Genomic DNA, 12,106 nt, shown 5'->3' on the forward strand with positions numbered 1-12,106 from the left:
ACCCTTGAACAACAGGAGGAGCGAGGTCCCTGGGGAAATACAATTTGCAAGGCCAGTGGCCACACAGCAGGCGCCTTGGCCGTGAACAAGGATTAGAAGATTCTGAATCATGTCTACACAGTCACATCCCTCTTCCCGTGACGCCGCTGGTCACAGGGCTCGGTTTAAAGCTGCAGACCACCCCTCAGGCCTGTCGAGCGTGGCTCCTAAGCTAGGAAGCTCGCTGGGCGGCGGATCTGCGCTGGGCCGCCTGCTCACTACAGGAGGTGGACGGCGGCTGCCTTGCGGATGAGCCGCTCCGTCAGGGGCGAGCCGGGCTTCAAGGCGTCCCGCTCCATCAGAAGGCTTCTGCAGAAACAGAGACGGGGCTGTGGTGGAACCTTCTAGAAGGAGGTGGGGGCCCGATGGGTCGCTCAGCCCTGAGGCAGGACCCAGGCAGCGTGGGCTGGGGCTGAGGTGGTCCGAGAGCAAGACGCCCCCCTTCCCAGGCTGCGGGAGGGGCAGCCGGGGCCTGGGTCTGCCTGCCCACCGCCTCCTGGCACCAGCCGGGTCGGGCGGGGAACGGCACTGAGGCCTGAGGCTTGGGAGGTGCATCAGGTGGGAAAGGAGGACGTATCCGAGGCGGAGGGCACACACGTGCCAAGGCCCAGGGCCCGCAGAGGCAGGCGTCCGGGTAACGCTCCGCGTGGCTGGGCTGGGCTGGGGCGGTGCCCTGCGGACAAGCTGGCATGGCAACCAGGGAGGACCGAGCGGCGGAGCCTCGTGTCTGCATGACCTCAAAGCTGGGAACCGCCCAGGCCCGGGGAGGTGGGGCCGCTGAGCGTGCTGGACCCCACGGGAGACCCCGTGTGAGAGCCGTGACCTGAGAGCCCGGCCGCCGGGGGCGCGGGCGAGGACTCACCGGGCCACGTTCCTGTGGGGGCCGGCGGTGCACTGCAGGGCCGCGTGGATCAGCAGCTGGCTGAAGACGTCTCTCTGAAAGGTCACCAGCAGGTCAGGCTCCCGGGACTGGGCGAGGGGGGGCACCCCGCCTCCGGAAGGCCACCTGCTCTCAGGGACGGACTGGGGGGGGCGGTAAGGACACCCCGCACTGCGGGCTCCACACCCCAGAGCCGGGCGGCTCACCTGCGCGTTGCTGCCCCCGATCCGGACCACGCGGTAGCGGATGGGCAGCAGCAGCTCCAGCACGCGCTCGGGGTTCCCGCGCTCGGCCTCCACCAGGGCCTGGCACAGGGGCAGCCCCACGTCGCGGGCCAGGCGGTGCTGACAGTTCTCCCCGGGGGACCTGCGGCGGGAAGGTGCCCTCAGGGCCTGCCTGTCGCGCGCAGCTGCGCCCCTCTCAGCCCGGGGCCCGGCCCGAGCTTCCAGGCAGCTCCCTGTCGCTGGGCACCTCGCCTGGGGGAGGGGCAGGCCAGTGGCCGTGGCGGTGACCAGTTCAAGCTGCGACAGAGGTCCCCTCCACCAGGCCTCAGGACAAACCACAGGGGGCACGCCCCCCCCCCCCCCCCCCCGCCTAGAGCCTCCAGGTGGAGGCCAGGCCTGGCTGCACCTCCAGGCCCCGCCTCCCAGGCTCCCTCTGGCCTCACGGGGACGGGCAGGGGCCCCACCAGTGCCAGGAACCCGCCCCCGGCGTGTCGCTGTCCCTCCGCTGCCTCAGCAGCACTGTCCCCGGCTTGCACGTGGGGAAACTGAGGCTCGTGGAAAAGAAGCGCTTCGGGGGCTCCACCACATCCCCTGAGGGAGGCTGCCCGTGGACAGGAGCTCTCCCACCCACTCTGGGGGTGCAGAGGCAACCGCGTCCTGGGAGAGCACGGCCCCCTTGCAGGCACACCCACCCAGGCTGCCCACCTGGAGGGCACCCCGGAGGACGGAGGGCGCACACCTGGGCGCAGCCCTGGACGCATCCCCACGGCTGAGCTCACCACCGGCCCCCCCAGCCGCCCCGGCACAGAGGCGCCTGGCCCCGGCCCCGCGTACTCGCTGGCCTCCTGCAGGGTGGTCAGCAGCTCCTGCGTGGTCCGGGAGTCCCGCGCGCCCAGGGACGCCATCAGGAAGTGGGCGTCGTTGAACAGCAGGATGTGGTCGCGGCTGTGCTTCCGGGTCACGGGCAGGACGTCCTGCCACCGCTCGCCCACAGGCACCCCTAGGACGTGGGGAGGGAACCCCTGCAGGCGTGAGGCTCCCACCTCGTCCTGCGCCCGGGCCTCCCGCGCCCGCACGTGGGGGCCCTAGGACCCTGCTCCAGGGAGGAAGGCTGGAGGCGAGCGGGGCTGGCAAGCAGAGCCCGGCCTCGTGCTGAGGCTTTGCGGGGGGAGGGGGGGGTGCAGTTTACGTTCCCTCCGTTCAATCGTAAAACCAGTCAGTGCTCCGTTAGAAAGCTAATTTTAAAAACGATGGGAGGGTTTCGGGTCGTCTCCAGCCCCTTTAACGAATCCCCAAACCACCTTGTAACCTCCTCCCACGGCACTGCCATCGGCGCCTGATACGTCACAGGTGCTCGCTGAACACCTGCCGAGTCCGGAGCCTCCTTCCGCCTCGGTGTCCCCATTCCTCAGCCTAGCCGGCCCTGCTCTGACCCTCTCCCAGCACCCCGCCCCTCCTGTCCTCCGACCCAGGGCGCTCCGGCTTCTCCCACTTCTCCCCCCGCCCCCACCCCCGGCACCTCCGTGCCCAGGACGTTGCCCTCGGCCTGTTTCCCGGCTGGGCAACTCTGGACCTGGCTCCGAGTCTCCACTCGGCGTGAGGGAGCGAGCGGCCGTGCCTTCCCGCCACCCGCCCTGCCCCCGACAGTTCTGGCCGGTTTTGGTGACGAGGGACACAGGCCTCCCCCAGCCCAGGTCTCCGGGTCCCAGCCTTGCCCCGGGACAACCAGGAGGCAGCCTCCGCACAGCTGGCTCGCTCCCGACCCCCAGGCCTCTTCAAGGACCGCCCACCACCTCGCTGTCCCTCCGCCTCCTCCCCATCCCTCAGCCTCTGGCCTCGGCTCCCCCTGGCTCAGCCCCCACTGCTCAGAGGTTCTTTCTCAAAGGCGGACTGGAGCCCGGCTGGCGTGGCTCAGTGGTTGAGCACCAACCCAGGAACCAAGAGGTCAATGTTCGATTCCCAGTCGGGGCAGATGCCCTGGTTGCAGGCTGGATCGCCAGCAGGGGGCGTGCAGGATGGAGGATGTTTCTCTCTCATCCATGTTTCTATCCCTCTATGCCTTGCCCCTTCCCTCTCTCTAAAAATCAATGAAAACATATTAAAAATCACTAAATAAAGGCGGGCCCGAGCCGTCCATCCCTGCTCCCGCAGCCCCCCGAGGCCGAGGAGAGCCGGCTCCTCACGTGCCCTTGGCCGTGGTTTCCGTGTCGGGGGCTTTGGAGAGCTGCTCTCTGCGTGGAACACCGTTCCCCGACTCTGCCTGGCGAGCCCTACGCACCCGCCCACCGTCACGTTACCCTCCACCGGGCAGCCTCCCGGGAGCCCTCCTGAGCGGCCCTGGGGCTGCCCGCCTGCCTGGTCTCACCCACACGGTCCTGCTGACCCGGGGTCTGGAGGGGTCCAGGCTGGCTCTGCTGGGCCTGGGGGTAGGAGAACCATGCGGGCGCAGAGCTGGCCGGGAGCCTCGGTCACCCCAGAGCTGGGGTCAGCCTCGCCCAGGCGGCCTGCAGAGCGTGGGTGACTGTGGAGAAACCGCTCTGAAGCCCAGGGGTTGAGAAACTCTCCCTTCCTTGTTCTGAAAGGCAGCCAGGTGCCAGCTGCGCCCGCAGGCTGGTGGGCAGGCTATGGGGAGCGCAGGTGCCACCCTGGGCACAGGGCCCGGGGCCTGCACACGGGGGCGGTGGGGACTGGGAGAAAGGGCCTGGCGCCTGGTCCCGGGCTCTGGCGGCTGGGAGGCAGCACAGCCCTCGGGCCCAAGGCCGTGGCTGGGGGCGCGTCCCAGGACCTGCAGCGGGACCGGAGGGTGGCGAGGCCTGTACCCTCACCATGCGGCGGGGGGGGGGGGGGGGGTGGGACCAAGGGGGAGAGCAGGGAGCTGGCACCTTCCATCTGCAGCCGGTACAGCATGGAGCAGCTGTCCACCACGTCCAGCATGGCGCCGCTGGCCCGCAGGCTGGGGAGGATCTGGAAGGCAGGGTGGGCGGGGCCTCAGCAGCGCAAGCCCCCCCACCCCACCCCGTCCCCTCCCTGCTTCCCACCGAGGCTCCATCCACACGAGGCGCAGACCTGGGGGAGCATGTGCAGGCCCGGCATCCGCCACCTCCCACCCCCGCCGTGGACCCTGCTCCCAGACACGCGTCTGCCGTCCGCGGTTCTAGGAGGCTGGTCTCCACCTCACGGCCCACGGCGCTCGGCACCTTCCACTCCCTCCACGAAACCCTGACAGCTCGAAGGACCGCTTCGGGAAAAGGTCCCTGAGTGCCTTCCCTGGAGCTCAGACCCCCACGCCTTTCTCTGACCTCAGGCCTCTGTCCTGAGGCCTGTCCCGGGCTGCCTGGAGCTGGGAGTTAGGCTTTTTTTTTTCCTCTGAAAAGCATGTCTAGCCCGGCCGGCGTGGCTCAGTGGTTGAGCATCGACCTAGGAACCAGGAGGTCACAGTTCAATTCCCGGTCGGGGCACATGGCCGGGTTGCGGGCTCCATCCCCAGTGTGGGGCGTGCAGGAGGCAGCCGATCTGTGATTCTCTCTCATCATTGAGGTTTCTCTCTCTCTCCCTCTCCCTTCCTCTCTGAAGTCAATAGAAAGATGTATTTTTTTTGAAAGCACATCTAGGGGCCGGGGAGAGGAGTGGGGAGTTGGTGTTCAGTGGGCACAGGGTGTTAGTTGGGAAGACGAGAAAGTTCTGGAGATGATGGTGGGCCAGATGCACACCAATGCGAACGGGCTCGATGCCACAGACCTGGACACCTAACGCTGGTTAAAATGGCGGGTTTGGGGTTCTGTACGTTTTTCCACAATAAAAATTTCCTATCGGAGGATCAAGGCTGGGATTTCAGAGACAACCAAAGTGTAGTTCCACCAATGCCCACGAGGGGGCACTGCCTACCCACCGTCTTCATCCCGCTGGTTACCACGTGGGCGGGTGGAGGGGGATTCACCGAGTCTTACACAAGCGTGTGCTCCGCTCCAGGCTATTTCCGGCCGGGCAGCGGCGATGGGCTCAAAGGTCTAGAGACTAAAAGCCAAATTGCCGCAATAAACCGAACCGTGTGCAAACGTGGACTTACGTGGTCGTCGTAAATGGTCAGCGCGGCCTCATACTCGCCCTGCAAAAGTGAAGTTCCCGCGGTTACTGTCGAGAGGGTGAGGTGTGATGGGAGAAGTGACCGGGGAACGCCGCCACACCGAGGCCCCCACGCACTACGGAGGGGTGGGCGCGCCTAGTGCGGATCCAGGGATGGGAGCCGCGGCCCACTTCTGGCCTGGCCTTCGCGCCCGGCCCGGGGGAGGACGCGGCCTCGCTGCTAGGGGAACGCTGGTCAAAGCACATCCTTCCTACAAGAGCCTGTCCACCTGCCGCGAGCTCCCCCCTGCACCCCTCTCGCCTCCTCTCTCTCCTCCCTGCACCCTCGGCTGCGAACACCGCTTCCGGCTGGGCAGCGTGTCACCGCGTCCTTGGTGTCCCTACAGGTCCCCGTCTTCCCAGCATTCCTCCGTGGACATTAGGGAGCGTCCGGAGTGCCTCTGAGAGCCGCTCTGCGGGAAGCACCTTGTAGTGGGGACCAGGTGTCCCCCCATCTGGCTCCCCTGGGGCAACGCATCGGGAGCACCCTGGGGCTCAGCAGGTCACCCCAGCAACAGGGACACTGGTCTGAGGTGTCGCCGCCGGTGCACACAACACCCCTGGCCTCCAAGTGCAGACGGTGCCGGTGCGGGTGCCAGAGCCGGCGGTGGTTAGGCCTGAAAAGCCATGGGAACCGCGCAGCCTCTCCCGCACCAGGACACCCTTCCAACGCGCAAACACAGCCGGCCGGGCCGACCGCAGGGCGCGGGTTCGATTCCCATCCAGAGCATGTACCTCAGTTGCAGGCTCGATCCCCAGCCCCGGTCAGGGTGCAAACGGGAGGCAACCAATCGATGTGTCTCTCTCTCTCCCCCTCCTTCCTCCCTTCCACTCTCAAAAAAAAAAAAAAATCAATGGGAAAAGTATCCTCGGGGGAGGATAAATACATGTGCACACACATTACTGTTCCACGGACGTGAGGGGCCGCCGAGGGTAGAAAGCACGTCCCGCGGACATTTCACGGGAACGCGGCCCGTCCCCTCACCTTCTCAATCAGGTACAAGGCCCAGTGCCAGTAGTTGTGACAGGCGAGCATGTCCGAGTCCTGGGGAGAGAGGAGAGGATCAGCAGCATCCGACAGCCTCCGGGGACACGGGACCGGGTGCTGGCTTCTGCAGAACCCACGCCCTCGAGCGTGGGAACACTCCCCGGGCGCCCTCCGAGGCGGGCTGAGTGGCGTTTCCACGCCGCCTCCTTCAGCGCCAGAGACGCGGGTCGATGCCGCGCTCGCTCGCGGAGGAGACAGGCCGGGGGCGGGCGGCCACGTCAGCCCCAGAGCCAGGAAGCAGGAGGACCCGGTCCGCAGGGTCACCCAGCTCCTCGCCCGCCGCCTTGAGTGTGGAGTGAAGTGAATGGAAATCACCGCCTGCAGGGCCCGTGTCCCCCGCGCAGGGACCTGACAAAGCCGCCGGGGCCGGGGAGCCGGCCACTCCAGGTCCTGGCAGGGCCCCAGCAGGAGGGGCCCCGGGCGGACACCTGGACGCCAGCCCTCCTTCTACCGGCTGCTGGGCAGGCGCCACCTCCTCGCCGGGCACCACCTCCGTCTCCTGGAAAGGGGCCCGGCAGCCCCCCCAGGGCCCCGGCCGCTCTGCGCCTGTGCTGAGCACGCAAGCTGCCCGCCCCCCTCTGGCCCTGGGATTTCAGAGACAACCGAGACGTGTAATTCCATCCGTTACCAACCGGTGTCTTTGCTCAGGCTGCCCTTGGCTGGGGTACCACCCACCTCTCCCTCCGTCACCTGCCAACTCCTACACATCCCTCCTCACCCAGCTCAAAGGCTGCCTTCGCCAGGAAGCCTTCCCTGACCACTTCCCCTCCAGCCTCCTCTGGGTGCCCACGCCCCCGCGTGCCCTGGCCGGGGTGGCCCGGGGGCGGCCGGGAGCCTGCTCACTGTGCCTGACCAGGTCTTTTGAGGACAGAGAAGCCCAGGCTGGGCTCTCAGCGGGGTCCCAGGGCCGAGCACACAGCGGGGACCGTGGCTGGAGGAGGAGGAAAGCGCATCCCAGGCCACACGGTCCCTCCAGAGCTGTCCGGCCAGGCCGGAGGCAGCCAGCAGACACGGCAGGGGGCAGACGCCGACAGCAGGTGGCGAGAGCCCGCGGGAGACGACCCCCACCAGCCTGAGCCGCCTCACCCTCTGTGTTTGGAACCAACACCCAAGGGAGCCTGTGTGGGGCCCAGGGCTTCAGGGCTGTCACCACAGCAGGCGTAGGAGGAGGACACCGAGGCTCGGGGGGGGTGGTCACATTCACGCCCGGGACAGAGCCAGGCCCAGGAAAAGCCGGGTCTCGGGAGAGATGTGCACGGATGAGCTGGACGCCCTGGCCGGGCCCTCCACCCGCCTCCCTCCGTTCTGCCTGGACAAGCCCTGGCCCCACCCGGGAGGGGCTGCACGCTGCTCCCCCGCAGACCCTGTGCCCCAGGAACCGGCAGTCGGTATCTGTGTGGGGAGCCCGAGGCCGGTCCCCCACGGGCCTCCAGAGCTTGGGGACCCTGAGGAAGACCTGAGTGCGAGCCGCAGGGGGTCACCGTGCTCCCGGTCACCGTCTGCCTGCCGCCCGCGCCGCTGCCAAGAAGCCAGGCCGCTCCCTGTAGTTCCCGAGGCCCCGACGGACGGACGGCGGGTCACACCAGGAAACACCAACCGCCGGAAACACCCGCCGTCAGGATGCGTGTATTTCACGCCCTGACCCGCGACCCTCCGGCTCAGCGCGGCCCACCCTTAACGCGCTCTGGGCCCGCCTCAGCCCACGCTCGGGCGACCGCCTGACACAGGCCTGCTCTCAGTCAAGTGCCCAGTGTCCCACGGGCTTTATCATGTGTGCTCAGTGGGTGCGTGCCAGCCCGCACACCCAGCGTCCGGCCTCCATGCTGGGCAAGGGCACCTACCTCAGTCGCAGGCTCGACTCTCGGCCCTGGTCGGGCGCGTGCGGAAGGCAACTAATCGATGTCTTTCTCTCACGTCGATGTTTCTCTCTCTCTCTCTGTCTCTCCCCCTCCCCTCCCCTTGCTTTAAAAACCGATGGGAAAATATCCTCGGGGGAGGATTAACAACAAGAGTAAGTAAATAAGGCTCCACGGCCCCATAAAACACACCCCCCCTAACCCTAATCCTAACCCTAATCCCAGGAGTCAGGGCCACCTGCACTTCCCATAGGCATGTCCCAGGCCAGGGAGCCGCTACGGACACAGCCACCTGCCTGGTTCCTGGTGCTTCCGCGCTTTGCTCGGTCACTGAGCACCCGCCGCTCGGTCCAGCCCGGGCAGACCCTCTGTCCCGGCCAGCGGCGCCCTGGGGACCCACACGGCAGAGAAGGGCAGGGCAGCACCCACACCTGGACAGGTGGCCGGCTGAGCCAGACGCAAGCCCGGGGCAACAGGTGCACACAGAGGGGGAAGGCGACCTCTGAGCCACCACGGCCGGGACGCCAGGAGGGCGGCAGGAGGTCCAGCTCCCTGCCCCCCAGGACGCCCATCCCGCAGGCCAGCCCTGCAGACCCTCCCTCGCCATCACCCGGCCACGCGGCCCGGCGCTCCGAGCCCACTCCTGGGTGCCACGCGGAGCCCACGGGCCAGTGGGGCACAGGGCAGCCCGCGCCCTCACGGTTCCCCCCGTGCCAGGCTCCTTTCCGGGGTGCTTTCTCGTCCGTTCCTTTTACCCCAAATGCCTCGGGCCAGGACCGACGCTAGAGGCACCCGCAAAACACTGGCCCGGGGCGCGCTGTGGCTGGACAGAAACGCCGCCCCAAACACGAGTTCCCCACGACCACGCTGCACCCGCAGCCTCTGTCCACGATGCCTGACCCAGCTCGAGGGGGACGGGCCGCCCGGGCAGGTGACGGCCGCGACGCGTACCTTCCAGTGGGCTTCCGAGCGCTGCATGAAGTCCAGCCCGGCCTTGACCTCCGCCTTCATCTCGTGGATGTGGGCCACGGTGTGCACCGACCACGCGTCCGTGGGGGTCACAGACAACGCCTGAGGGGGGCGGGAAAGAGGGGACGGGTCAGTCAGGCGGCGGCTCTGAGTTCCGCACACGCGGCCTGAGCTGGAGGCCGGGCATCGGGCGGGGCCAGCGTGGGCCTGGGCTCAGCCTCAAACAATAATGGCCCGAAGGCCAGCCTGCTGACCACCTGCAGGCTCCCAGGGGGTGTCACACCCATTTCACAGATGGGACTGAGCGGCCGGCCCGGGACCACACAGCCGTCTTCCCAACGCCAGGCGCCCCCTGCCCCGCAGCCTCCTGCGTACGCCGTCACCTGCTCCCTGCCCTCCAGGCTCTGGGGGCCTGTTTCACCCTGGGACACAGTCTGTGCCAACTCTGTGCCACTGCACGTGCCCAGGGCTCCCACAGCCCCTTCCCACCAACACCGTGCGGTGGCCACACGCCCAAGGTCCTGGGCTGTTCTGACGTCACCACTGTTCATAACAACAGCTGCTCCTGCGACAGACAGCAAGGCAGGTGCCGAGGCTGCGATGTAACCTCGGAGGCCTTGTTCTTTCACGCGTGCTGACTGAGCGCCTACTAAGCGCCAGACGTGGAGCAGGAGGCTGAAGCTCCCAGTCGCCCCGTGGACAAGTGCCCAGGACTCCACACCGGGTCTCGGTCTCCCCCAGCCCCACCTTGGACCCCAGGCCTCTCACAGAGGCAGAGTCTGGAAGGCCTGGCACCTCTGCCCCTGGCCTGGCACCCGCTGCAGGGGTCTATGCTGACAGGTCATCCCCAGCTAGCCCTGCTCCTGCCCCCATACCCCTGCCCCTGCCCCGGCCCCCATGCCCCTGCCCCTGGCCCCATGCTCCGGCCCCAGCTTGTGTGGGCCCCGCCCCGTCCACATGGGGGCACTGTAAGAAAGAGCCTGTCTGGAGGGACAGTAGCAGCCAGGGCACAGCCCTGAAGGGCCAGGACACTCGGGAGATGGTGGGGCACTGTGGGGCAGGCTGGGTGCCAGGGCCCTAAGGGACCCCCTAAGCACACTGCTCTCACTCCAGATTCTGGGGCAGCTGTCAACTGTAGAGAGCACCTGGGAAAGGCCCCTGAGCGGACTGTCATCTGAATCCAGTGGCGCTTGGCAGAGCCATGCCCCGGAAACATACCTTGCCAGAGGCAGGTGTGTTGTCAGTCTGACCTTTAGCTCAGGCGCTAGGGGTGGATTTCATTATCTAAATCCAGCCAGGCACCAGGCCCACCCAGAAGTGACAATTACAAAGAAGCCGCAAGAATGCACACATTTTCTTTATCTTAAACTTTAGTAAAACTTCCTGGTATCTTACTGTATAAAATAAACGTGCTGTATCGGCTCTGGGTCACTGTCTCTCCATCAGAGGACAGCTATCCCACCCGGTCCCAGCTTTCCCTACTGTCGTTGTGTCTGTCTCTTTCATTTTCTCAATCCCTGTCACCCCTACTCAGAACTCCTGTCCACCCTCTAGCTGTGCTGGTTGCCTGTCCGCTCTCTAGCCCTGCCGAGATGAAGGCCCGCCCTCTAAGGGGTTCCCTGGGACCAAGCCCAGACTCCCTCCAGCCTCTGCTCCAGGCCTGCCTGGGGGGCGCACGGAGGGTCTGGGCCTGCAGAAGGGCTTGCAAAGCCCAGCGGCTCCTCACTGAGGGGGCGTGGCCAAGGGAAGGGCTGGCCACGGGACCCTGCCCCCTAACCAGGGCCACCAGAGCAGCCTCTGCTGCAATTGTGGCTCAACTCCCCGAGGCTGAGTGACATTAGTGACACGTAGTGAGGTTCGAGGTGGGAGGACCTGCATTTTCACACGCTCCCTGCCTCCCAAGCTCTGGCTCCCACAGGGTCATGCGGGCTCTGGAGGCAGACAGAGCGGGTGCCCAGGGCCGCCCTCCATGCAACCGGAGCAAGGGGACGGGGCCTCCCTGGGCCTCGCTCGCCCTCCTCACCTATGGAGGTAGTTTGTGCATCTTGGCACCGTGGACCGGACCCGGGAGGTGCTGGTGACAGGCGGCAGCTGCTGCTACCACGAGCCCTTCCTCCCCGCATCCTCGAGTGGGGAACTTGGCCGGGGTCACCCCCAAGCAGGGTCCTCGTGCCCCTGCCCCACAGACGCCAGCCCTGCGGCCGGCACCTCGGGAGCCACCCACCTCTTTGGCAAGCTTCTCCGCCTGGTCGTACAAGTTGGTTTCCATCAATCCGAACGAGTAGATGCCTTTCACGTAGCTAAAGACAGAGCAAAAGCCTCTTTTAAAGAGGGGGCCGGGATCGCTCAACCCTCAACACGACCTGCACGGGCCACTGTGCCCCCAAACGACCCGTGTGAAGACGTGTCCTAACGTGGAGCCGGGTGTGTGCGGATGTGGTCAAACCAGAGCAGGTGGGTCCCAAACCCGACAGCCGGTGTTCTGATGGCAGGAGAAAGGAGAGTGCGGTTAGACACAGCGACACAGGCACACACGGACAGACAGCCGCGTGAGGACCGCGGCAGAGACGGGGAGCACAGCCGTGAGCCAGGGGCGCGAGGAAGCCCCGCCGGAGCTGGGAGAGGCCGGGACCCTCCCCTAGACCAGTGGTTCTCAACCTTCCTAACGCCACGACCCTTTAATACAGTTCATGTTGTGGTGACCCCCAACCATAAAATTATTTTCGTTGCTACTTCATAACTGTCATTTTGCTACTGTTATGAATTGTAATGTAAATATCTGTGTTTTCCGATGGTCTTAGGCGACCCTGCTAGCGTTCTCAACCTGTGGGTCGTGATCCACAGGTTGAGAACCGCTGCTGTAGAGCCTAAGACGTATGCAGACATAGAGGTTGACGTTTGCATGTATATGTAAACAACATGAATCTAGATACACGCGTGGTACTGGCTCTGCTTCTCCGGAGAGCCC

The 12,106-nt window shown here is 66.1% G+C and overlaps 1 protein-coding gene across 1 annotated transcript in view; it reads right to left on the minus strand.

Moving 5' to 3' along the window:
* Positions 1-12,106, minus strand: part of TTC38 (tetratricopeptide repeat domain 38) — a 20,836-nt gene continuing 8,730 nt past the window's right edge. Inside the window, exons 6-14 of the mRNA XM_079774524.1 lie at positions 11,363-11,438; positions 9,121-9,240; positions 6,251-6,310; positions 5,210-5,248; positions 4,026-4,107; positions 1,978-2,143; positions 1,126-1,285; positions 902-975; positions 1-348 (exon numbers count right to left, since the gene is read on the minus strand). Of these exons, the coding sequence (XP_079630650.1) occupies positions 258-348; positions 902-975; positions 1,126-1,285; positions 1,978-2,143; positions 4,026-4,107; positions 5,210-5,248; positions 6,251-6,310; positions 9,121-9,240; positions 11,363-11,438 (868 nt within the window). The 3' untranslated portion in view covers positions 1-257. The remainder of the gene's footprint in view (positions 349-901; positions 976-1,125; positions 1,286-1,977; positions 2,144-4,025; positions 4,108-5,209; positions 5,249-6,250; positions 6,311-9,120; positions 9,241-11,362; positions 11,439-12,106) is intronic.

Source organism: Cnephaeus nilssonii, assembly GCF_951640355.1.
Source record: "Cnephaeus nilssonii genome assembly, chromosome: 6".
NCBI lineage: Eukaryota > Metazoa > Chordata > Mammalia > Chiroptera > Vespertilionidae > Cnephaeus > Cnephaeus nilssonii.